The sequence below is a fragment of the Agelaius phoeniceus genome, chromosome 13 (genome assembly GCF_051311805.1).
Source record: "Agelaius phoeniceus isolate bAgePho1 chromosome 13, bAgePho1.hap1, whole genome shotgun sequence".
NCBI classification, from domain to species: domain Eukaryota; kingdom Metazoa; phylum Chordata; class Aves; order Passeriformes; family Icteridae; genus Agelaius; species Agelaius phoeniceus.
Window position 1 is genome coordinate 6,583,485 of NC_135277.1, and position 27,341 is coordinate 6,610,825.

A 27,341-nucleotide genomic window follows, 5' to 3' on the forward strand; every position below is an offset into this window, starting at 1 on the left:
GTGACTGTTTTCTGAACACCAACAACCCGGATGCTCATCATTTCCATTTAAGCCACGATGCATTTGGTGACCTTTGAGAAACTTTCTTCTTGTTGCTCATGTTCCACTCCTTGCCCTCTGAAGGGGCAAGGATGATACTTAGTGGTTTTTTCCTCCTGCCACTCCAGTTCAGAAAGGGCTGGAAAATTCTCTATCAAAAGTCACTTAAGGATTTTTTGTCTGCCTTAGGGAACTTTCCTTCCTCTGCCTTGCATTGTCTTGTAAAAACAATGTTTCCCTTGGAACACAGTGTACCTGAGAGGCAAGACATGTGCTTATTTTGCTGGTTAATCATCGTGGGTGCTGATGTGGACTAAGTTTGAGGCCAACAGCAATGATCAAAGCTGGTTTTCAACAGGAGTGATGCTAGTGTGAGAGCTAGGGTGCTGATGGGACCCAGTTTAAATGGGAAGAAACACAAGCTGCTGGCTTTCAACTTTTTTTTTAAAGAATATAAGACATAAAGGATTATTTTCTAAGGTGATTATATATTAATGCAGCAGCTGGACTGAGGAGAACCCGCATTTTTGGTAGGTGCATAAGCAGCACTGTGCAGTTCTGCCTCTGTGCACCTTTTGTGTTCATTCCTGTCATGTCCCATCCACCCAATACAAAAACCTCTTCAGGGGATGGGAACTTCAGTGGACCTGTGCTGTTTATCCTGACTAAAGGGTTATTCTTGGTGCCTTGTTTTCCCCTTCCATTGCTCTCCTCCTTCCATTCCCCTTCCATTGCTCTCCTCAGCCTGCTTTTGTTGAGCTGGCTCAGAGCTGGGCTGCTGCTTGCAGGCAGAAGACATGAAGTAGTGTGGGAACAGTTTCTTGCTGACAGAATCCATGAGCTGGTGATAAAGAGAAGTCCTGATACATTCTTCTGCCGTCCCCAGTCCAGATTGCTCTCACGCTCCCTTCTGCCTTGTGTCTGTGATAATACCCACTCCCAGCAGTCTGGGAAAGGGGGTCCTTTTGGATTGCTTTCATTTGAAAAAAGGAAAAAGGTTGAAATATTTGATTAGGCATGAGAGGTGAGAGTAATGAACATGGTAATGTGTCATTTAGGTATTCAGAGCAATTTGACACATTTTAGACAAAGTGTTGCATTATAAATGTTATTTGCAGTACAACAGGCAGATGAGGGATGTTTTACTACGAGGCAGCGTTGTGGAAGAGCTCAGCCTTATGCTTTGGGAATGAGGCTGAGCTTCTTGGGAGAAATTCTACAAAAAGAACCCAGACCACAAAACCCCCTCCATTTCTCTAGACTTGTAGAAAAGCATAGCTCAGAGGCATATCTGGGCACCCGCTCTGCTGTGTGGCTCAGACACTCTGTGGTCAGTGGAATCTTTGCATTCTGTTTCTATGTCAAGTGGCCTCAGGCAGAAGGGAGCCCAATTTACCTGCCTAAAGGGACTTCAAAACGATTCCTGGTTTTGTCATTTATGTGCATCAGGACTATGCAGTAGAGACACATGCTTACAATGAAAAGAAAACTGAATCTGCATTCTTCTCTTTTGCTTTTTTGTGGGCCTTTTGGTTCATGACTCAAAGGCTCTTGCAGAGGCTTCTGAGCCAAAAATGCAGCTGCATTTTTCAGTCACATGCTGCGTTGCCAGATCCAATAATAGCAACTATTGGGCAAGAGAGAAGAGAATAATACAACCTGCCTTACTGCAATTGTTTGTGGAACCATACTCGTGGGAAGTTGAAGATGATTTTCATAGTGAGCAAACCTTTTTATGAACTTCCTCCATCTCCTCATCCCTATGCATGTGGTGCTTGTTAACACCCTGGGTGCTTGTGGAAATAGCACTGCTAATAAGGGACATCTCCTTGGTTTGTGATGGAAAACCTGTTACCAGTGACTGAACTGTGAGATATTCCTGGAAGAGCAAGGTCCAGTAGTAGGGGAGAGGGTTTGAATTGCAGCTGGAAAGCATTGAGAAATCCTTTTGGCAAATATATTCAACTGAGAAAACAAAAGCAAAACAGAGACCTGATGGATCCTTGAAGTGGACTTTATACCTTGTGTTATGGTTCCCAAGGAGTTCACCAGCATGTTTTGCATATCTTCAGTCTCCAAACTGGTGCTCTCGTCTTTCATCTAAGATTTTAGTTTTACATTATGCAATGAGAAAGATTTGTCCTCTTGAAAGACAATGTAAAGAAGAAAAGGAGTAATATTGCGAATCCCTTTAAAATACAGTGGTGGGTTGGTAGTGTGACCCTGTGATACTCATTGTTTGCATCTCCTCAGAAGACAGCCTGTAGGCTTTGAGCCATGTGCATTTTTTCCCAATTGAGCAGTTGTGTCCTATGTTGGATCCTTCCCATAGAGTATGGAAAATAAAATATGCTTTTAGTCTTTCCCAAATTTGTGACAGCACTTGATATTTAGCCCATGTTTTGCCTTTTATGTAATATATATGCTTTCTTACTGCCCAAATTTTGAAGTACTCTTTACAAGCTTATGAAACTTCTTTAATCCATTACTGAAGTGCTGCAAACACAGACTATGGCTGTGAACAGTACGAGCTATTGGTGAAGAAAAATAACCATCTTAGAGGTCTTTAAAATAAAGGTTGCATTTTGTTCTACTTTAGAAAGACATTGGCTTGCCACAGTTTCAGCATTGCTTCTTTTTCCTCTCTGCAGATTGTGATCTTTCTTCTTGGGAATATAAATATCATTCACATTTTATTGTTCTTTGTGCATGCTAGTGGAATATGAGGTTTGTCCTGCTGCTGCAACTCCTTGTGTTGGAGATGTTGGCCAGAGAATGTCCCCATCTGGCAGGGGCACATCTGGACCTCCAGCCAAGCAGTGCTGCAGCAATTATTTCCAACAAGGCTCCTGAAGTAAGAAACCAGATGTGCTTGTATTGGGATTTTGGGTGACAAACAAGACATGGATAGGAGGGAATGCCACCTATGTTTAGACCATGCTGTTTTCTGTGTCCTGTTGCTCTTGGCATTGGGAGAGAGGAAACGTTTGGGGACAGAGCAGTAGCTGAACAAAACAAGGTGAATCAAGGGCAGAGCAAGAAGCTTAACTTGCAATTTCCTTGTCTTTGTTGGTTTAAATCTGACCCTCCACATTGTTTAATGTTTTGTATTTCATTTCCTCAGTTGCTTAAGGAATGGTTGAGGCTGGCAGAGATGCTTCAAAACCATGGTCAGGTGGGGCATGTAAGATTTGAATCAAGAACTTGGTTTTTACTTCCAGTGGAGATTCAAGTTTGATTTTAAAATAGGTCAGAGAAATTATTTGCTTGTTCCAGTGGTGCAGAGAAACCTTTTAGTCCTGGTTGGCTCATAATTTCGTTCTGTACCCTTGAGGATGAAAAAAGAAAGTCCAGCCTCAAGTGTTCTTGCACAGCAGGACCCAAATCAGCGTGTTAGTGGTCAGAGTCTTGCTTGCAGCAGAACTGGATTTGATCTTTTGCTGCATCTCGATGTTGAGCTTTTGTTTCCAACCACAGCAGTTTGCTACTTTCCTCTCCTGGTGCTCTGGCAGTGGAGAGGTGGAATTTGTAAAGGAAAACAGCTGTAGTTCAAGCTGTGGAAAAGTTACTGAAGGCAAATCCCTTGGGGTTATTTGGCTTGGTTTCCAACTTTGAATTTCTCCTGTAAGCGTTTTAGAAATGGGTCTAATCCTGGAGTCATGGGCTTGAGAGGAATGTGAAGATGAAATTCTTCAGCCTCTAACAGAAGCAATAGGACTTGAATGATCCTAATGCTTGCTTTTGACCCTAATGTCATCTAAAAAAAGGAAAGAAACAACCTCTCACCCTCAAATAAATAAAATTCAGTAGGTAGATGTTTATCTCCTCTGGAAACACTGGAAAAACTTCGTTTTTCTCTGTTGCTGTGATTGTCCCCACCTTTGCCATTCCTCCCTAATCACATGCATACCCCCAGCTCATGGGAGGTTTGCATGGGAAGATCTCTGTTGCTTAGGAATTAATCGGCTTCTGCTGGCTGTCCTTCCTCCACCTGAAGTTCTCAGGTGATCTCTTCCTCTTGCGTCACCCCTAAGAATTCAGATGTCAGAAAGAGCCTCGCCCTGAGGAATTTAGAGCTCAGTGAAGAGCCCTTCCTGTAGGTGCCTGGGGAAAGCCCCAGCTTGCTCAGCTGGCTGCTCTCCAGGCTCACAGGGATGCTGGAGGGGAACAGGCACAGGGCTTTCCTTGGGATGTCCCAGTGCTCAGGCTCCTTCTCCCGCACTAGGGAGCCCACTCCAGCAGAAAAATAATGCGTCAAAAGAAATGTGGGTGTCAACCTGGCTGACTCTTGATCCAGCAAGCAGCAGATGTGTGGCTGGTGGCACCTCAGGGGTGAGCAAAACCTCCTAGTGGCAACTGTTTGGAGCTGGCAGCTGTTGAAACCTTACTAGAGATGAAATCCCTCTTTGGAGGAGGCTTAGCAACAACCCATAGATGAGCACCTCTAAAATTTAGCTTTGTCTTCCCAGCACTGATCAGTGTCAGGTTTCCCTGGGTGATCTAAGATCAAAAGGCTGTTTGAGATTTTCTGTGAGGCTATGACTTTCAGTGAAGGGGCATTTTTTTTCACCTGTGGTACCATCCAGTTGGGATCTGGTGGGTGGTCTGTGATCTCTAGCAACCTCTAGTGCTAAATGCATGTGCTGTAGGCTAGCACCCCTTATATTTTTGTTTTGGTGGGGGTGAGAATGATTATTTGAAATTGCTAGGAAGAAAATTGAATGGACATGGGAATGTGTGGTGAATTTCTCCGAATACTTTTCTTCATCTAAACCCCTTTGTTTAGATTTCTGGGCAGACATTAAATTCTGCTGTCTCTATTTTCTGTTGGTAGAAATGCCAGAACATATTAATTTATCTAAAGCATATTATTTCTTATTGTTTATGCATAGAACACACAAAAGTTAAATTGGTATCAGCACATCACTGCTTTCCATGGCTTAACTCCTTCTAATCCTAAACATGCTGTGAAAAAAGTGCATGTGCCCTTAGTTGTAATCAATGAAATGTATATTGGAAAACCTGTCAGGGGGTTTTGATTACTTGCCATTAAGTTTTTATTTTTGTTTTGTTACCAGCTAACCCTGTTCATTGCTCTGCTGAATGACAGTCAAGTTCTGAAGAAGGCAGGCAATGTCTGACCGAAGATCAGCCACAATTGCAGGAAAGAGGAGATAGCAACAGTGTGAGGCTGGGTTTGCAAGAGGTGAATCACCACTTGCATAGGTGTAGATAGATAGATAGGCACTTGAAAACCCTACCTGCACATGGAACTGCGGGTAGTGCCTTTGCTTGATTGCTGTGTTGGTGCCTGGGTAGTGCCCACAGTCCTGTTGACGCTCAGGTGCTGTTGCACAAGTGGTCATTTGCAGGTGCACTGGGAGAAGGGTGTGTCCTGACAATCAGTTGGCTTTAACTTCTTATTTTTCCTTCACTGAGCAAAAAGCTGCTTGGGGTAGGTAAGGAGGGGGAGGGTGTTCTGCTGGGTGAAAACTGTTGTCTCTGCTGTAAATAAAGGTCCTTTGCTTCAGGGGATGGTTGGGGAAGAAGTCCCTGATGTGCTGGCAGGTACGTCAGCAAAGTTGCCCAATGGCCTGGTGTACCTGAAGTAGGATTTGGTAAGTGATGGTAGCTTCATGTAATTTGTTTTTGTTTTTTTGAGGATGCCTAGCAGCTGGCAGTGAAGTCATCCCAGTGCTAGTTGGGTCACTGGTTGTAACTCTTGATTAACGGGGAGGAGTGTGCTTTGCAGAGAAAATAATGAGTAGATCTTCCTGTGTGAGAAGCACATGGGAGGATGCAGGCACCTCCAGGATTTCACTTTGCTGTGTGAATGCAGAGTCAGTAACAGGCTCAGGTAATCTCAGGTTGTATTTGATGTCAGACTTTGAGACAGAGGTTATATGAGCATTTTCTGACTTGTTTCAGGATTTTTTTTGCTAGTGGCAAAAGCTTGCTTCCTCCCCTGGCATGCACTTGGAGTTACATGCCCTGGGCTTTTTGGGTACTGGGAAAATTTGTGCCTTGTGCCAATGCTATTTGATAATATCCCTTGCTTTTCTACTCATAATACACTGCCCTGTTGTGTTCTGCCTCTTTAGGAGGAACTTGTTGCAGGTGTCTGCATTTGTAAAGGGGAGGAAAGCTGGCAGCTGAATGAAAACAGTCTTTTTGTTTAGAGGGAGGGAAAAGAGAAGTTGAGCTATATGAAAGCAAATCTGGCAACTTGCTGAAATGTTTGCAGGGTAAAAGATGCTCTGTGGTTGCATGCTGGTTCTTTCCAGCCATCTGCCTTGCTGTAGTAAATGCAGATCTGTTGCAGCTGCAAATGGCTTGTAACAGCACCCTGTTACCTTCCTTCTGCCTTGGCAAAAGCGAGCAGCAATGCTAACACATGGAGATGAACAGTTACCATTGTAGATTTTAATAGAATTAATAGTGTATTTTACAGGTGACAGAGAAGTACAAGTATGGCATTAAGAATAGTGACATACTAGTGACATTTTAAAAGGTTTCTAGATAAGGCACAGCATCTCTTCTTGAGGCTTTTGTTTGAACAAGCACGTGCAAATATTGGCAAGCAGCTTCCCAGCTGATGCTATCACTCTTCCTTCCCCATTGCAGTTTTGGTCCTGTCAATTTTCTTATGAGCCCCTTGATATTGAACATATGGATTGGCCATGGCACTTAACTGCTTTTTGAAATCTAAATAATACTTCTCAGCCCTGATGCTGATATAGTGCTTTTCATCTGAGCACTTTACAAAAAAAAAAAAGCTGAAATAAGCCTGCTAAGCTGCAATTTGGTATTGTGTTTATTGACATGAAAGTCAATAGATTCTTAAAGAATATTTCAAACCAAATGGTTTCTACCTTAAGGTATATAAGTGCTATGGATAGAAATCGATACTATCTGGAAGTATTTGAGCTTATTTAGTAATAAACTCCATTCAGAAATCTTGAGGGAGGAGCACTCTCTTCCATATGAACAGTTCATGCTGAGTGCTCATCAGATACCTAAATTACCTTATTTGCTGTCAATTCATGGGTGATATCTCTCTTAAAGCTGTGCTCATAATACTTCCTTAAACGAGGCTGCAGCTGGGAGTTAACTTACATGGCACAATGCAAAAGTCACTCCAGCTGTCAACTGAACAGGTTTCACTGCAGTTATGTCATCTCTGTGCAATGGAGTGTTAATGCTGGGAGGAGCAAGCACTACTTGTGAGATACAAGTGGTTGCTAGGACAGGCTTCAGATAAATCTTTTTGAGTTTGAATGTGAGTTCGGGAAAAGGGCTGACTTTGCTTTGGGCATCTCTTCTCTTGGATGTGGATGACTGCTGCTCAAAAACTGAGCCTCACCTTCATCCTTGAGCTTCTGGTGCAAGGGAGGCAGGAAGGGTGTGTTAGAGTGGATCTCACGTGCTTGGAGTCAGATGATGGCTCTGGGAAAATGGGATGTGCACTATGCAAGTCTGCAGTCTGAACGCTGAATTGTTGGAGCTGTTGTGTAACCCACCCGTAATCTGAGTGCTGCGTTGCAGGTTTTTGTTGCATCATTAAACCTTCTCTTTCATTACTGGTTTAGGACCATTATACAGATCTCCTAATTCATATAATTAAGTGCTGGGCAGCTCCAGTGACATGTTGATTCGAGCAGTGAAGTGATTTAATGTCATGGTTGCTTGGCAAACGCAGGCAGCAGCGGGTGGGGATGGAGACAGCTTTTGAAGAAAGGGGGAACCATCACTGCTGCTTGGGTGGAGAGGGGATACCATCCAGATTACAGCCATCTCTAAAGCTTTGGACAAGTCATTTTCTGTCCCTTTCTGTCCCCTCCCAGAATTTCTATGTTTAACATTATGACAGAGGGATTCTTGCTGCATCTATGGGCTCAGCACAGAGGGACTTTGGGCTCGGCAGGAGCTGCAGTGGGAGACAAGAATATAGATTTGTTCTTTGTATTTTATACCAAGATACCTCCTTAACATGTAGGAGAAAACCTTGTATTAGTGCATCAGTGTATATTACATACTGGTGTTTGGTTTCAGCATGTATGTGTTCCCATCCTTGTCACAAGGCTTCTAAGTACAGTAAAAATTTATTTATTTGAATATTTTTGTAAACTGTGTGGAAATGAAGAAGAAAATCAGTTTTGTACATGGGGAAAGTCAGACTAAACACGTGAATTCTGTAGGCTTCACGACTGGAGCAGGAATGCCTTGCACTGATGGTCAGTTTGATTTCCTTCTGTGGTGATGGAGCTCATTTACCTCATTTAGCTCCATTTTACATACAAGAACTGAGAAACAGGCCACTTTTACAGTTTTGAACAATGAAAGCAGGGAGATAATTTCATAACCTTGATATCATGGCCTAGCTTTGGGCAGGGTGATGGACCAGACAAGCCTCCAAACTGAAATTTTCACATGAATCTTGTTTCCAACCACTCTGCCTTCTCTCAGAGTCCATATCCTCTTCTGGAATATGTCATCTTCCCAGGAAATGTCTGGCATGTCCTGTCACAACCTGCACCCAATATTTCAAAGAAAATAGGCCCATTCTTTTAAGTGGGGAGCTGTGGTTGTGGTTGAGTGGCATTTTCCTATGCCTTTGAGGCATTGTTTAGTAGCTCTTGATGATGGCCATGCTGAAGTAGTCCTTGCCTTCACTGTTTGTGCTTCCTCTGTTTCCTGCTCTTCTGAAGGGGGTTTGTTTTGGGCTTTGCCCCATTCTAGCAAGAGGCACAACTCATTGAGACTGTCACCTGAATATCATGGTAGAGGAGAGAGGAAGGAGAAGAATCTGTTGCAGAATTAGAAGTTTTTCTAAAAAAGATTATTTTAGAAGTGTCTGAGGGCTTGAGATGTTACTGAAGCTTGCTGCTGTTTGCTTTGTTTTTTGGCTAATCAGTCCGATACTGGTTCCCAGTAGGAAGGAGAGCAGTGGTCTTGCCATGGTGGTTCAATGAAGTGCTGATCCCTTGCACAGATTTTAAACTGTCCACAAGTTAAATTTTAATATCTCCCACAGACAGTCAGCCATGATGGTCTTGTGGAAACAGTTTGAAGTCCTTATCTTGATCCTGATATGGTTTAACAAAGCTGTCTGGAAAGAAGCAGTTGCTATTTAGGATGAACATGGTGACAGGCTGCAGTTCAAAGAAGAACAAATTTCAGGACCAAGTCCTGCTTTTGGGATAACTACTAAAGGATAAAAACTAAAGGATAACAAAAGCATTATTCTTTCCAATTTCTCTTTTGTTCAGTTTTGAAGGCTGAGACCTTGTGTACCTTTGAAGAGCACTTGTGCAGGGCCATGTTCTTGGAGGTGAGGGGGTTTTCACTGCTTGCAGAGTCCTTGTGGCACCTCATCTTCTCCTGGGGAAACAGGTTGCTCTGTGCGATTGCCCAAGAGGTGTCTGAGCCCAGGTTGCTGTGCAGAAGGAAGGGAGAGAGCCATAAAGCATCACTGGTCTCTTTGTTTTGCTCCTTTGTTGTGATTGCTGGTGGAATTAAAAAACTTCAAACTTCTTCAAAAATTCAAACTTCTTTCAGTTTTGTGCAGGTCTCCAAGTTCTAGAAAGAAAATTTGTGTCTGTCCAGGGCTAGAGTGAGCAGAAAAGTGCTCTTGGTGTGTTGCTTCCTTACTCCCCTTTTAGTCCTTTTACTCCATGGGGCTATTTCTGTTTACAAGTTCAAGGCGACACTGTCAAAAGAGTTTGGGTTTCAAAAGTTAACTTAGTGTATATGAAGGAATATTTGTCTCCCATCTCTTGGTAATCAGGATTGATGGGACTGCAGTTAACATCTTAATATTATTGCTTGCTCTGCAATGTGTAGAGACATGTGAAATATGGATATGTTTTACTTTCTATTGTTTTAAAATTCTTGGCTTTTCTTCATCCAGTATGCCAAGTCAGATGCTGCTGTCTAAACAAAACCCATCATTTACTTCCAATGGAATGTTGTGTGTGTGTGTCAAAATGTGATGAGCTGCAATCTGCCCTCCACTCTTTATGGTACAAATGTAGCTTGATGCAATGGCTTGGGGATCACACTGTCATACTGGACACTTGTCCAAAGCAATGCAGATTTTAGGCAAATAATGTTTTTTTCTTCCATTTATATAGGATCATAGAATTGTGTAGCTTAGAAAAGACCTTTAAGATCATCAAGTCCAACCATTACCCAACTCTGCCAAGGCCACCACTGAACCATGTCCCTAAGTGCCACTTCTGCACATCTTTTAAATGCCTCCAGGGATGGTGACTCCACCAATTCCTTGGGTAGATGTTCCAGTGCTTGACTAACCTTTGGTGAAAAAATTTCTCCCCATGTGGAATCTAAGCCTCCCCTGGCACAACTTGAAGCAGTTTCCTCTTGTCCTGTCGGTCGTTACCTTGGAGAAGAGGCTGACCCCCACCCAGCCCCTTGATCCAGCCTGTCCAGATCCCTCTGCAGAGCCTTCCTGCCCTCCAGCAGATCCTGCCCAGCTTGGTGTCACCTACAAACTGACTGAGAGTGCCCTCGATCTCCTCATCCAGTTAAAGGTGTTAAACAGGACTAGCCCCAGTGCTGAGCCCTGGGGAACACCAGTTGTGACTGGCTGCCAACTGGATTTCCCTCCATTCACCACCCAGCAATCCAGACAGTTTTTAACCCAGTGAGCAGCAGAATCATACACCCATCCAAGCTCTGAGCAGCCAGTTTCTCCAGGAGAATGCTGTGAAACAAGGTGTCAAAGGCTTTCCTAAAGTCCAGGCAGACAACATCTGCACCCTTTCCTTCATCTACTAAACGGGTCACCTTGTCATAGGAGGAGATCAGGTTAGTCAAGCAGGACCTGCCTTTCCTAAACCCATGCTGGCTGGGTGTGATCCTCTGGTTGTCCAAGGAGTGTGTCCAGATTCCCTTCCCTAAGGAATTAGGAAATACAGTTCTGACTTCTGGAAAGGTCTTGTGAGCCAATCTCTCCTGGGAGATGCAGTAGAAGCAGGAAAAGGATGTCCTGTAACAAGAATATCATGGTATGCAAGTATAGGCTGTGTATTAAGAGCAAAAGGCTGTAGCACACGCAGTTGTACACCCAGCAATTTGGGAGATGAGGATGAAAAGCAATGTTTTCCTTGACAGCATTTTATATGAAATTGTGAGGAGGTTTTATAGCAGGCAACAGCCAAAAGTCAGAAAAAACCCAGAGATTTGTTTGGGTGTCTTGTCCCTGAAAAGGTTCCAGCTGTATCAAATAATCCCAAATAATCAGCTGTCCATCTCCTAGACCATTAGTTTTCTCATCTTGGTGCTGCTTTTTGAATTTGCTGAAAGGTTTGCCATGTCAATTACAACCAGATGGTAAGATAACTCATTCTATGTGTCAAAGTGCTCAGATGGCAGAGCAACAAAACATGGAACACTTCTCAGAAAAATAAAATAGGTTTGGGTGCAGGGAAACAAATAGCAAATTTGAGGAGTGGTTTCCTCTGTGCTGGACACTGGGGAGTGTTTGGGAAGGGTGGGAGTTTGCTGGGGAGGAATCAAGCAAAGTAACTGGAAACCCTGAGGTCCACATGTTGGGACTCTACCAAGTATGTTTAAGAGTCCCAACTGATTCCTCTCAAATAGATCATCAACACAGAATAATTTCTTTTTTGTCTGTGTTATTCACTGAAGTTCATTTAATTTAGAAATATAACAAGACCACCTTTTGATGCTTTTCTCCTCTGCCTCTTGAGGATGTATCAGATGCAGATCACCTCTAAGCCATTGGGCTTTTTTGGTAAAACAACTCATCTCTTATAGCAATTGTATATATAATCCAAAGGGTCAGTTAATGTTGTCTTCTTAAAATTGTAAGTAGCTGTAACACTGTCCTTAAACTTTCTTTTCCTCTCTCTTCATGAAGAAGAGTTGTTTTCCTCTCTCTTCATAAAGAATTGTTTCAGTAATTAATCAGTGGCCTGGGTAATTTCTGCTTTAGCTGTCTCAGTGGGGAGAGAGCAAGATCATAAACAGTCTGCTATCAAATAATTGTGTCCTAACAAAAGAGATGGGTTTTGCCCCCTATTTTTATTAAACTTGAGCAAAATAGGATGTGTAAAGGCAGGTGTCAAAAGGACTTTCCTTTATATTCTCATTTACTTTAGTGAGCACTGTGAGATATCATGACTGTAGGACCTTTTAGGGGAGAAATTATTCATAGAGGTTGTTTGGAATATTTGCAGAGCCGTGTAGAAACCAAATTGCTTTTTATAAAGCTACTGTATATCATCATTTTCTTGTGATAATACTGAGCAGTTTTTCATTTGTAAAGCAGTATGAGCTCACCCACGAAACATAAATTTTAAACCCATCTTTTTAAGATTCAGAAAACAGGAGCTATGTCCGTGTTCGTCAACACTTGGTAATGATTTCCCAGTAAAGGAGGAGGAGGAGGAGAAGAAATCCCCATGGGGAAATCCTTCTGAAATGGGTGTGCTTAGGCATGCAGGAGTTGTCCCAAAACGATTTCATGGGAAGCAGAAATCAGTTCTTTGGAGAATTAGTACTTTGATGTGAACAACCTTACTGATTGTGCAGGCTCTTTACCCACAGAACTAAATTATATAAGACTTTTAAATGTTACTTTCTTCTTCTTGTAGCAATCTAAAAACTCCCACCGAATAAAACCAGACAAAAAAGTGTGAGGAAGAATTTTATGATCTATGTTAGTTTTTCATTGCTGGGCCAGTTTATTTTCTCCAGTTGCTAATACTTTCCAGGTCCTGAGCATCCAAGTGAGCTTTCCATACACACACCCTCATTCCTTAGTGGAGATGAGGAAAAACCTGCAGTGATTCACAGCATGCTCACTGTCTACCCTGGCAACGTTAGCCATACCCACAGTCCTTGTTGGTTCAAAGGGATAGTAGCAAACCCTGCTTTCTCTGCCAAAATATACAAATAGACTCTTGAAAGCCCAGTTATCAGTGTCTCAGAAATGAGTGAAACCACTGTATTGTTGTTGTATGTGCCTTGGAAAGAGCTGTTCCTTGGAGATCAACACAGGAGGGCAAATAGTTAATCATTGCTTTATCAAACAGTAACCATCTCCTAAACTGAGGTCCTGAAAATAACGCTACAAAAATGCCAGAGGAAAGTTCTAGTCTGCTTGTTTGTGACTGTGAGGGTGGTTTTTACTGGTTAATGAATCCAAAGAGTGTTTATATGCTCTTAACTGGGATTTAAGAGTTCAGGTAATTCCACTTTCAGCTCCAGTAGTTTGGCATAAGAATGTAATTCAGAAATGTGTGACATGGCAATGAAGGAATTCATGTACAATCCTCATACTCTAGGAGGATGAAATTTTTTTTGGTTTTCCTCTTCAGTCTATATTTAAATAAACATATTTGTAGTAAAGCACAGTACCCTATAGTGCCTTGCAAAATACTGTACCCATTTCTCAGCAGAATGGATAAAATAAACTTTTAGCTGTTAATCTTAAAAAAAAACATTGTGTAAAACTGACATTGAGGTATTCAGGTGTTACAGGTCATGTGTAGATGGAGTGAGATTTGTTGTGCAGCATCTCACCTTCCAGTCCTGTACTTTCCCCAGCTAATTCACACAGTACAATTGATTTCCCAGCTGGTAACTAGTTTTGCCATTGTTATTTCTGTGCTTGTAATTGCACTTTGAGGTTGGCAGGTTGGCTCAGGCTGTGAGATGCCCAGATGATGGATGTTTTCCCAACAGGGAGAGTGCAGGGGCAGAGTGTCTCTCTGGTAGAACAGGAGGAGGCAGTTGGTGTGTTGTGCTTGTGTTAGGTGGTGTTTGTGTGCAGCCACAACCTTTCCTGGTGTGGTAACCAAATGATGGTCTGAGATACCCTGATAACTTTGACTTGGCTAATAAAATCTCCCACACAGCATTTAATAAACTATAACCCAACCTTGGCTTTTTCACCTTTTGACATTTGATTCACTTTACCTGCTCTTTCTAGGTATACTTTGGAGACCATCCCTATGGATGAATCTACTGAGTAGATTTTGCCCCTGAGCAGGAAATCAGCCTGTGGAAAATTGCAGGCAGCCCAAAAGAGTTTGGCAGAGACATCCTGGTAGATTTGGGCTTCATCTGCTGGTCACCATCTGCCATCATCTACCTTTGTTCTTGTTAAAACACCTTGGTGTAATGGAGTGCACAAACAGTTTGATGGAGTCTGTCTGGGAGAGGCTGTGTTGATGGATGCAAAGGACTTAAGGCCAGCTTAGTTGTTTGGGATACGGTGATGGACAGCAGATCAACAGCTCTGGGGATAAACCAAATAGCAGGACAGCAGCAAATACAACTCAGCAGTGCAGTTATTCTTAGGTGGTGCCAGATGCCCATGTGTGTCTATAAATAGCTCTGTCCATAATGTGGCCATTGTCCTGTGTGTGCTCCTGGAAGCAACACATGCCTCCCACATGGCTAGCAAGGGAGGGGATGGTTTCCATTTCCCTTGGTGAAGGTGTTGCAGTGCCAGTTTGGGTGTTGGGACTGCTCTCAGCCATGCTGACCCTTGCACCTGGTGACTCTCTCTTCTTCTTCCCCCTTCTAGGAGCTGAGTGTTGTGACCTGCCCTACTTCTCCCTGCTCGGTGTGGGAACAACCTGAGGAAGATCTTGGAGCCACCTGTACTGCTTCATGCAGTTAAAGTAAGGTTAAATGTTTTGGCAGCTCTTGTAGGTATACACCAGGATTGAGATGAGGGGTTTGGGAGAATGGGTTTGCCCATTGTCAAGCCATTTGTCAAACTTAGCCTTGACAGGAGGAGGAAATGCTGATATTAAAGCAATTACAATGATATAAACAAATTCAACAAGTTATTTTGCCATAAAATACAATCTCTTTGTGGTTGGGTTAGAAAAGGCATATGTGGTGTTGCCTCCTGTATCAACCAGATGCCAAGTATAAAATAGCACTTAACACTTGAAACATCAGCTGTTTTTCCCTAATATTTTAAGATGGAGCTTTCATGTCCCTGGGGCAGGCAGGCATATGGTTACAGCCCCAGGATTTCCACGGGAGCTGGCTGGGATCAGAGCTGAGGTGCCTCCTGGTCGGCACAGCGGCTGTCGGTCTGTCTGCCCCGGAGCAGTCGTGCTGTTGAGGCTTCTGGGTTTGTTGTTCAACTAACACCAGCTTCTTGCTGTGGTGAACCAGATCACGGGATGGATCTGACCTAAAAACGAGTGTATGGTTACTGCAATGCTGACAGGAGCTGTTTTGACTCATGGAGCTACACCCTTTCTCTCCAAAAAGACTTGAATGTGCAAAAACTGTTAGCCTGAAGCAAAGAAACTGCCAGAGCCTTGCCTGGAAATGGGTGCTTGCCATGTGTGAGCTCTGTCAAGGGAGGGAGGGAGGAAAACCACTGCAAGCTGCCTCTTTTCTCCTCCCACTGTCCCTAACCTGTTTACCTTCTGCAATGCCTCGTATTTTCCATGGTCTTGCCTACGAGACCACTGATTTAACAAGACTGAGTCCAAATCCTTTGGTGTTACTGAGCTGTGGCAACAGCTGGGTGGATTAAAAAGAAACTTGTTACTTGTAGAGAGACAAGTATGTATCGTAATAATTTGAGTTTTCCTTTTTTCAGTGAGGTAGAGCAGTGGAATTATACCTATTTTCAGACCTTGAGAAAGAAATGAAGTCCTTGGCATGATTATGAATGGAACCTGCTTTATCAGGAATGAATAAGTGGCTTGCTGAGAGCTGTCCTCCAAGTTCATCATGTTTAAAGGAGGAATGCACACCAGCTGCAGAGAAGCAATTTGTGGCTTGATTTGTCATAGTATTTCTTAACTTTCTGCTAATTTGGGGAGCGTGGTGAGTTGCAGCAAGCTGTGCTCACTGCTGAGGAAGATTCCAGACCCTTTTTGGGGGTGATGAAGGGGGATGACTTTTTACACTCAGCTACAGCAGTGACATCTCTGGGGAGGCCCAGCATAGGCAGCAAGAGCTTCTCACCTGCAGTCCTGCCTGGGAACCAGCCTCTGCCTCACGTCTGATTTCTGGGTGTGCCTCCTCTGAAGGATCTGGGAAAAAAAGAAAGGCTAATTTGGAGTTCAGGAGCAGCATTCTCATACCCTTTCCTTTTTCTACCTGCTGGTCTAGTATTTCCATAATTGTGTTTATAATGACAATCTTTTCATTTCATTCATAAAGTGGTTACTGCTTAATGAACTTCATGTTAATGAGCTCTGTAACATTTAAAATAGCTGCATAACTTGAAAAAAAAAGAAAAAAGCCATCAGCAATGAAGGGACGGATTTCCACTCCCCGAGCTTAATCCTGTGTTATAACATAATTGTGGAGAGTTGCCTGGCTGGGAACAGCTGCACAGCGTGGGCTCTCGCCTCTGCAGAGCTCCTTGTCCCTGAGCTGGGGTAATAAATGATTTACTGGGGAGGCTGGGACCTGTGGGCACTTAACCCATTCATTTCCTGAGTGACCAGCCTGAAAGGTCACTTTGTAAAGGCAGTGGAAAGAAACAGTTTGAAGTGTCTGCAAAATGTGGGGTTCTGCATATAAGCGTGCTGCAGGAAGGCTCAGGTGCAGAAGGTGGGGTAGTGGAACTGGGTACAAAATGTGCTCACTTGGATTTTCATTATTTGATGCTTTAATTTATTTAAAAATGGGACTTGAATGAGTGTTCTATCTTTTCTGGGCTAGGGATGTAATATTTTCAGTTGCTTGGGGTTTTACTTCCTGTGGGATATTCCCAGTGCAATAGAGTGCCCTGGGAACAGAGCTCTCATTTTCCTTGCAGGGAACGCCACACCAAGTGACTCCATCATTGCAGTTGCTGAGTGAATGATGAGCATTTTTCAAGCCTCAAAAAGGATGTTTCAGCAAAATGACCATGTTCTCTCATTGCCTAAAGTGTGTTATTTAGAGAAGAACATTTTCCCATAGTTTTGTGAGTTGAAAGAAGAGGAGCAATTATGAAGAAATAATTTGTAATTCTGCAGTGTCAGATGTGGTTGTGCTGTGCCACAGGGAGTGAGGTTAGCACAGGTACTCCTGTAGGAAGCCTGAAGTTTCTGATGAAATTTTCTTCTTCTGGAGTAAAGTGTTATCCAGGCTTTTCCTGAGTAAGTCTGTGGTGCCTGGGGCCACAGTGGCAGCATTTGCAAAATGGAGCCTAAAGGGAAGAGTGAGTCTGATGTATTCTTCAGAAAAGAAAAGCACATTAAAATGTTGGGCACTGGAGCTTCTTAGACCAAAATGCAAGCAGAAACATGTCTTGCATCTTGGTCTTGATGCCATTTTTTTCCAACTCGACCTGTGGCTAGAACTCTCTGCTTTGGAGAGTTAAGGTTGGTGCATGACTTTATTAAAATATGTATTGGGTAACTACCTGGTTTGTAAATGCTAGGAAATATTTAATATTTGTCAGCTTTAAAGTGTGTGTGATGTTTTGGGCATCATGGGTTGTTTTCTGCTGCAAGCCTTTGTTTTTGGGAGTGCAGTACAAGTGCTGTGGTTTGGGAAGCACAGAAAGAAGCAGGGCCTTGCTGCTCAGCTCTAGGGCTTGGGGATGTTTCTTTTACTGAAACCATCATTGCTCAGCATGGTTCCTAAAACAGCACATCCTGGAGAGTCAGAGAATAGTGAAGTGGAGAAGGTTTTAGGACATGTGCTGTATTAAGAAGTGTAGGAATCAATAGTTAGAGGCTTTGCTCACTCCCACTGCATATGTAAGGCTGTAGGCATCTCCTCTATGTTGACAGCTCTCCACTGTGTTTATCCTTTTATGCACTGGGGTGAAATACTCCCCAAAGCCTGTTCTTGCCTCCCTCTATTCTTCACCTTGTCCCATATAATGCATCTCTGTTTCCAAAGATAACCAGTAACTTGCATGATGCTTCAGCTGCCCAGTTTGATACCTGGGAATTTTCATGGAGTTCCTGGTTAAACCCCAAAGTCAAGAATCACCCCTGCAAACATGAACTGGTTCTCATTGAGAGCTGCCCCACAGTTTACTGCCAAAACATGTATTCAAACAAGAGAATGTATAGAAAGGTATAAACTGGATTTTGCTCATTTGAGGAGGCAGCTAGAGTGTCTGCTAAGGATTTCTGGAAGTTAATATTTGAGCCTGAGATAAAAGTCTCATGCATACGTGAAACAGCTGCCCCAGAACCTGTTGGAGGACTTAATTTGAGTATAAACATATGTGTGCTCTTGCGTACATGCTGCTCTTTAATTCAAGTCAACTGTTAGGTCTTAACTTTATTAGGATGTAGCTACTTGAACTGAAGATGTGGTCTGATTTTTATTTTATTATAGAAGCATGATGCCTCCTTTTGAAATGTTGTTTGGATTTTACAAATTGGTATCTTAAGTACTGTTTGCCTTTAGTAATATATTAGAGGAAAAAATTTACAAGTAAGGGCAGGGTTATATTGGATTACAAGTGAATTGCTTGACAGTATGTGTGTACTGTAAAATGGGAAATTAATCAGCCTGTGTTGATGATCCATGGACATTTACAAAAGGCTGGTCTTTCTGTAGCACAAATAGATTCCGGAAACAGGAAAGAGGCTTATGACAAGAGGATGAGATCAGTTTGTATAATTAGAGCTGGCTAATAATCCTTTTTTACTCTCTGTTTTTCCAACTTTTACAGTATCTTTCTTTATTTGAAATTGGGCATACGAACTGTAAAGAGATAGCTGCTGTGATTTGAGTTTTGTAGGTTTGTTTTTTGTACCTCCTAATAGGTGAAGGGATGGAGCAAATACATTTGAGAGGAATCTCTGCCTTCCCCTACATGAGGAAAGCACTGCTTTTGTTAACCCAATTTTGCTTCATATCTTCTAAGTAATCCAGGTGATTATCTTTTTGACAATTATGAGATTGAAATAGACCAAAAGAAGAAACTTAATGTTGAGACTAGGGGTGTTTAGCTCTGGAGTAAGATGGGGCTGGCAAAGCTGAGTTAGGGACTTGCTATAGCATGGATAAAGGTTTAAGCTTATTTTTTATGTGTGTTTTATGCTTGCCTGTATCTTAGCTTTGTGTTACGCTTCATTATTTTGGGAAGGGTGATGGGAGAGGTTTGGGTGAGGCAAGCAGTGTGTGCAGCCCCTGGGCAGCCCAGCTCCCAGCCCAGGAACAGTGTGGTGCCAGTTCCTGCTGCCAGGAAGCTGAGCTACATTAAGCAAAGCAAGTTAATCAATATCCAGGGCATTTTATTAAATCATCAGTCAATTAAATTGGTGATGCTCTGTTAGCTTGTGTTGCAGTGAGGCTCCAGCCCCTCTGCAAGTGGCTCAGCTCTACAACTCCCCCACTGCTGCTTGATGGGCTCTTTTACATGCGTGCCACAGTACTGTGGTTTCCAACACTGTAAAGAAAAAAATCCAGCAGATTTTAGGCAGAATTTGCACTTAGAGATGTTCTTTAAATTGCCTTTTTTTTTTTTTTTTTCTGGAGGGAGAAGATTGTTGTGAAGTTCCTTTTCTTTTTGTGAAGGTAATCTGTGTGTGTCTGGTTTTCCTGAAGGTGGCTTGCTGGGTTACCTCTGTGCTGTTGGAGGAGAGTGATGGTAGATCCAGAACAACACAAAACATCCCTAAACCTCCTTTTCATCCCTCCCTTGTGCCCAAGAAACCCCTGTTTTGTCTGTAGTTGAATGGCAGCATATGTTTTTGTTTGCAGACAGTACACAGCTGGGAAGCAGTATCACCTGTGGAAATGCTGCATGAGGGATGAATTTTTATTCCTAAGCAATCCATTTAGTGAGAAAACATCATGTTCAGCGAGTTACATAAATTCAGGTGATTGTACACAAATAAATATCTGGAGGTTTTGTATTTCTAGGCTCAGCTGTGATACTAAACACAATATGCTGGTAACTTGTTTGGTGCTTTGTGTTTGAGATGTGGTTTCTTGTTTCCCCAGCTCCTCTCCTTTCCAGGGTCAATGACTTTTGCTGGTGGTATCACTTCCCTGTGTGTCTGCTAAATAAATTTGGGATTAGTTACTTCTCCTAATGCCTCCAGCCTCCTGTTTCTGACCAGATATACAAAATCATGCATTATTACAGCTACAGAGAAAGTTGTTCTGCATTTGGAATTATGGTGCTTGTCTTAGGGTTTATTTTAGTCACTGCCATTGCAGCTACTCTGTTTATACAAATTTCTCCATGCACATTCTTGAAGAACTGGGCTATGGGTCTATTTTTCCTGTCAAAGCTATTTGTAGGTTTTGTCCTGGTTTTTTTCAGTCTCCTTTCACATGGGTTTTAAGGACAGGGCAGTAGTACAGTGATTACACTGATTAGAAAGCTCATTCATTTTATGAATGGTGAGTTCTGGTGTTCATTCAGTGTTGAATGAAACTCGTGAAACAGAGTGTGTGAACAAACTCATGTCTTGCCTAATAGCACAAGGTGAGAGTAACTTACTGCAGGTCTCAACTTTGCAGGAATACACCCAGGAAAAAGACCACACAAGAAAATGTAAGTAATAAAATCAACCTCAAGTCATTGTTTCTTTCCATTTTCAGAGTTTTGCTAAAGGTGAAAAAGAAAAAAGTAAAAACCAAAAAAAACCCAAAATAAACCAAGAAGAGCCTTTTTTCAAAGAATTGTGTTATAACAAAAAAAATGAAGAGGCTTATGATGGGTAATACAACACAATAAAGGTCATATACCACTCAGAAGAAAAAGGGAATATTCCAGCTTAGCAATTCCCCTGACACTAGGGGAGAACAATAAACTTGTGAAAGACATTGCTATTTTAGTTCTCTTTGCATGAAATCATGGCTCCAGCAGGAATTCCTCTGTATATGGGCAGTTGGTCTCCTCTCTGCTCCCCTCACTTTCCACTTCTCCATCTTTATTTATCTTGTGTAGTTTAGAGCAGCAGCTCTGTAGGGTCTGAAACCCAATCCTCTTGATATATCCAAATACTTCATAAACTAACATTTTGTACAACCAGGAGTGCCTTTGAGGACACTGTGCTTTGTTGCATGAGAAGTGTTGTGGTTTTGGAATCTTGGTTTTATTTTTGTAGTGCAGCCATATAGAAGGAAGTGTTGCAGCTCAGCAATGGAGGTGAATGTGTGCTCCCAGGAAGTCCTGGGATTTCTTTCAACTCTTTCACAACTTCTGGGCTATTTGCCTAAAGGGTTGCCTATAAGGCAGGTTGCCCCACTGTGGGTTATTGGTGTCCCTATTCAAATAAATATATAAAATAAATTCTGTTTGTCTTGCTCTCTTGCAGATAACTAGCATCAGTAGCAGTTTCCTAGTTTCTATAGGATACATGTAGTTTGGACTACCTGGCAAATTGTTCTTCCAGAGCCTTGAAATCAAAGTTTAGTCTCTTCAAACCAGTTCTACAGGATAATTTTTACAAAATAAGTTCAGTTGCATCAAAAAAAAAGTAAATCCTCCTTTGGCTTTCATCCCAGCAATGCTGTGATACTTACAGCTGGAAAGCCATCCTGCTTTCTCTGCATTTCTGTTTATCTACTGGAATGCTTTCCATGCCATCTGTAACCATCAGATTCTTCATGTGTTTTTTTGGCTGTTCTTTCTTGCCTACAATCACAAGCTCTTCATGGCTAAGATTGGGTTAGGTTTTCTTCAGGCTTTGGTTGTTTTTTTTTTTTTGGTACAGCTTAGAGTGCATGGGTAAAGCTTTGCAAATAAGGATCAATGTTTCTAAAAATCAAATGTTAAAATGATAAATGAAAAGGTCAGGTGCTGAGATTCAGATAAAGTTCAGCTTAAACTTGAAGTATATGTCTAGCTGAAGTTTACTTAAAATACCTAAAAACTGAACTTGAAAAGCTTGAAAGAACTCAAATACAATTGAAGTTTGTTTAGTGCATGAGGGAGAGGGAAAGGGGTAGGTAGGCTTTCCCACCTGTACCACGTGGATTAAATATCCTTTATCCTCTGGGTTGTTGCAGTTCTGCTCTGCTGTTGGAGGCAAGAGTGGTTGGTTTTGTTTCCACCATCCTGTAGATCTTCCTTCTCATAAAAAAAATAAATAAATATAAATTTGCTAATGGACAGCTCTGGAGAGTGGCCCTGTGTTTTCTTTCTTATAAATGCTCCATATGGAGCCAGGCAGCCAGGAGTGGATGCTGGGGAGCTCACAGAAGCTGAGCAGTGAAACCAGCATTTGATTTAACCCACTGCCAAAAAGAGCAATCCTGACCAGGGTGTGATGGGAAAATGGAAAAGGCATTTTGGCACTCATGGTGTTCCAAGTCCTTCAGCCCTGCAGACTGTATGTGGGATGGGTTGGTCTGGAGGAGCACTGACCTCCCTGTCAGATTTGTCCTCATGATACACACTTTGCCTGCAATGCCTAGAAGAAATAAGCCACCTAATTATGGCCAAATTAGTGGTAGCTGGGGGCAGTGGATGAGAAGAGAGTTTATTGCTTTAGCACGAGGGGTTTGTATCCCTTCCTGCTGCCTGTGCTTATTTGTAAACTCTTCAGGGCAGAAACTTTGTTTGCATTGACATTTTTACAGCATGTAACCAGTGGGGCCCTAATTCTGGATGAGGTTTTGGGAACCACAGTAAAGCAAATAAATGATTTGTTTTTCCTTTCTTTCCCTGACATATATTAACATACCCGGAGAAATGAAGAGCAGTCATTTGTCCTCATCCATGAAATTTTATGTGAAATAACACAGAAGTTCTCTAAAAGAGACATTAATAAAACTCAGTGTATTAATTCTTCAGTGCTTAGCAGAGCAGAAAGGTGTCTGTCCCATTTTGAGAAGGCTCCAGTAGCTTTCTATTTTACTGATGTCTGCAAATTTTTATAACGTCTAAAACCATTGTTGCTTTGAAGAACTTGAACCTGGATTTTCCTTTCATGTCCTACTTTCCAATTTGCAAATACAGGGGATTTCACTGTGTTATCCTAAGGTGGAAAGCCTAATATAATTCTAGAAACCTTGCAATGTAATTGTCTAGATGTATATGGAGCTTGTGATAAATCTCCCACTGAAATTCAAAAGGTTTAGCTATTTGTGAGAAATACGATAAATGTTTTTAAGTACAGGCAGCTGCTACTGGAACAGAATCTGTAGGCTGCTCTGAGGTTACTGGGTGGGAGCTGGGTGAGGAAGGTGGGATTTAGATTTAGATTTAAATTTAGATTTAGATTTAGATTTGTACTTGTTCTTGTTAGTTTGGCTTTCGAGACAGTTCGTGTGCAGTCCAGATCCTGATATCACAGTAGGGCAGTTATTCTCATTGCATTCTTCTGTATCTGGTACAGCAAGTTCTTCCTGCCCAAAAAGATAGAAATGGCTTTTTGGGGCTCAGAGCAGGCATTGGCTTGAAGGATGTGCTCCTCTAATAACAGGAGAAAACAAAGTTTAGCTGTTTAGCTTCCCTTCCCTCCTCATTTTTACACTTGAAGTAGTACAACTTACTGTGTTAGGGTCCCTGTGTATCTTGGCTAGGTTATGACCAGTATGATCTGCTTTTTGTTTTCCCTCTTCTTACTGGATTAAAGGTTTTTTAAAGTTTTTCAGAGGCTGCTCCCTGCCTGTCTATTGGTTGGAGAAATCCACTTGTCTAGAAACCTAAATTTAGTCCTTTATTGACTCAGAGTAGTCATTCAGGCTTATCTGTCACTCAGTTTTTCTCCTATGTTTTTGCCAAATAACTAACTAACAAGATAAAATGAAATATCTTCCAAACCTGCCTGTCTCCTTGCAAACTAAGTTTGCATCCTTAGAAAAATTGGAATGACATGTACATTATGAACCAAGGAATCAAGTGACTGATGTAAGGGCCAGTAAAATAAGAGGAGGAAAAAATCTTCCTGCAGGAAGTATTCCCATGATTTTTTGACAAGACCCAGTGTTCAACAGTGTCACCTTATTTCGCTGCTGCTGCTGTGCACTTCTCTTGCCAAAAAAAAATCCCAACAAAAACTGTTACGAGTTTGAATTCACAGGGAATTAGTCTGTACCAATGAGAAATTCTAAAAATCCATATGTGAAGTGAGCTTGAAAGCTTGGGGTTTTTTTTAAGCATGATTTGATTTCTGTGTGATACAATGAATGCTCTTGTCTAGGGAGTGTTTTTATGCTCCTGTTTAGGACACCCAGGTTCAGAACAGGAGAGAGAGGCTCAGGTCATGAGTGAGCTTGGCAGATTTTGTGCATTTTTTGGTTTTGTTTCTTTTTTTCATTTTGAGCCCTCAGTAGGACTGGACCTGCCAGGGGCATGTTGTAGGGCACAAGTGAAGATTGTTTTCTGAGCTGCTTTTGGAGCTCACCTGCCCAAATGGCAGCTAGTGCTACTAATCCCCTCTTTTCCTGAGTAAGTTTTTGTAAGAGCTGAAAATACAGTGAAAACTATCAGGCATAACTATCAGGGTGTTCTTGCTGTATGAAGGGGAATCTCAAGGTTAAAAGCAGGTATGAATTGGATTTGATTTAAAACTCTTGCAAAATACTTCTCCATCTATACTGGCTGCCTCAGAGGACCTTTTGCAGAAGGGCTGTTTTGATGCACAAGCTTGGCAGGTCACTCTGGTATTTTAAAGCAACTGGCACAAAAACATTTTGTAAAATGAAGAGAGCGTGTGAGGGAGCAAGGCTAGCTGGAATCAGCTAAGAGAACTTAGGCTGTGGTTTAATTTCTGTCTCACTAAAGGCAAACTGTGGGACTTGGAAAGGAGCAAAGTATGAACAAGATCCTGCATTTTTGGTGTGAAAAGAAGAATGGTATTTCATCTATTTTAAAAAGAGCTTGAAGTATTTGCAGAGCATTACGAGTTCTGCAGACATGAGTAACAGCAGAAATTCCATTTTTAATTGTTTTGCATTCCTTCATCTTAGGATCCTGGATCTTTTAATACACACATTAAATGAAAACTTAGGGCTTTTGTTTAGAGTGAATATTTTCTGCTGGAGTGGAGGAACTAATGCAAGAGAAATTCTGGTTCAACTGATTCAAAGCTCAATATAAGAAACTTTCACCAGGTTATAGAGAAATTCCAGGGACAGACCAGAAAGAGGAAAGATTCTTGACTAAAATAGCTTTTGCAGGATAAGTAATGGTAGATTTTGATTATGAAAAATGGTAATCAGAATATGAGCATCATCTATTCTGGAAGTTTTTCCTTCAGAGCATTTTTGATAGTTTGTTTTCTGTGTAGTTTTGAAATGTTTTTTAACAAATAATCCAGTGAAAGGGGTAAAAAATGACACCAAATTACCTTGGACAAGGTAGTAGTTGGATTTCTTGAGCAGCAGAGAGAATTGCAAATACTCATAAATGATTTTTCATGGGGGAGTGGCAGAATTGGTGGAAGGATTTCAATTAAGGATTGATTGCCATAAAAAGCAGATATAAAGTGAGGATTGCTAGGAGGAAAGATGAACTGAGATGGACATGAAGGGGAAGAGAAAAAGTGGTTATTGGAAAAAGGAATGTGAGAGTGCTAAAGCAACTTACAGAAGTACCTACAATTTTATGAAAAATAACCTCAACTTGCTTTTTCTTTTTTGTTTCAGTGTTCTGAGGTCATGAAACTTAATCCACAGCAAGCTCCATTGTATGTGAGTACCAATTAAAACACTTTACTATTCACACAAAACACTTCCCATCAGCTTTTTGGAGATGCTGCTTCTTTTCTTTGCTCCCTAAGGAGTTTCTTTGTATTAATTCAGTTGCAGATGCTCAGTGGTAACGCTCTCAGGTAAGTCACAGAGCTCCTCTGGTTCCCAGCAGACTGTTTTAAGTTGGTTTTGATCCATGTAATGCTGCCCCTGTGCAGGTATCCCCCACTTCTGTTTTCCTCCCCAAAGCGTGCATGGCTGTGCTCGTGTGACTTGATGTGTTGAGAGGTGGTGAGAAGAAACTGCTAGTGTGGAAAACAGGGCATCCCAGTGTGCAGGGCTTGCCCACTGTGATAATATTTTTCTGTTTGGAGTTTTAAACGTGGCAGGGAGGACCTGGAGGCCGCGCAGGGCTGGGCTGCAGCAGGGGATGGTTTACGTCAGCCTCTCCGAGCTCGTAACCTCCATGAATAAGGAACAAGCTTCCCCTGGCCCTGAATAGCAGCTTTGTTGGAGAACATGGGCACTGTCAAATCAGACCTGGATGTGTGGGGGTGTGTGAGCGTGTGTTCAATGTGTGCCAAAGCTGCCAGCCAGCTCTGTAACTGTTTGCTTTCCACACTGCCTTGCCATGCTGGGAGCAGGCTGAGCTGCTGCAGCTCATGGTCCTGCCCACAGACCTCGCCAGCCAGGGCAGAGATGGATGAGAAGGTGGAAAATTTGAAGGGAAAATTTCAAATGTGGTTTTTGAGGAGAAGGAAAGTGAAACAATCAGGACTGGTGATAGACCTTTGTCTTGGAGAGTGTTGTATGTTGTCAATAATGGATTGTATTGACCTTTAAGGCCTGGAGGCTTTGAATTTTGCCTACCTTTAATTACCAACTAGAAGTTTGCATTGGAATTTATTCTCTACCCACTTTACTCAGCCTGTGCTTGAAGCAAGATTAAAATACTATGTAGTGTGACCTGATTTTGTAGAGTGGCTTTCTAGGAGTACACTGTATACTGAATTTTGAAACTAAATGTTGCCTGAACTTTATTAAATCTCTAGTCTACTGAATGTACCTTGACTTTGAAGAAACTTCATTTAAGCTTAGGACACGTTAAGGGAGAATGGAACTTATGTGCAAATATATGATGAAATTGCTACAGTAGAAACACATGAATGGTGTAATGCAGAATGAAATTATTCTCATGTCATTTGAACAGTGTATGACTTTGCTAATCTGGAGGCTTTGTTTTCTCAGCCTTATCTATTGAATTAGTTTATTTTCCCACTGTTTTGTGTGGGGTTTTATTGAGTATGTAATACTGAAGTGGTACACTTAGAACTCCTCATCCCCCATGTGACAGAGAACTGGGCTGAGGTCAAATGTAGCCTGGTGTAAAATAATGATTGTATAGCACTTGGTATAGTGTTTCTTTGCAATGCAAATAAGTTACATTATTAATACATCAGTGACTCCCTTTTCACTCCTCTTCCCCTGGCCAGGTGTATACACAAATCAGCTCCCTTTCAAAAAAACAAATTTGTTGGTAGCTTAAGAAAATTTGAAAGGTCAAGATTTAGTCTTTCTGTTTGCTCTCAGTATAAATGCTTTGTACATTTTAAGATCAGTTTTGTTTTCCATCTGAGAGTTTCCAACTCATCTGAGAGTTTCCAACTCATCTGAGAGTTGTTAGGTGCCAGCAGAACACAAAGAAAAGGGTATCTTCC

General features: G+C 41.9%; 1 protein-coding gene across 1 annotated transcript in view; it reads left to right on the plus strand.

The window, feature by feature from the left end:
• Positions 1-27,341, plus strand: part of AKAP13 (A-kinase anchoring protein 13) — a 208,928-nt gene that overhangs the window by 32,624 nt on the left and 148,963 nt on the right. The window contains exons 3-5 of the mRNA XM_077185732.1: positions 14,621-14,717; positions 20,500-20,533; positions 25,579-25,623. Of these exons, the coding sequence (XP_077041847.1) occupies positions 14,707-14,717; positions 20,500-20,533; positions 25,579-25,623 (90 nt within the window). The 5' untranslated portion in view covers positions 14,621-14,706. The remainder of the gene's footprint in view (positions 1-14,620; positions 14,718-20,499; positions 20,534-25,578; positions 25,624-27,341) is intronic.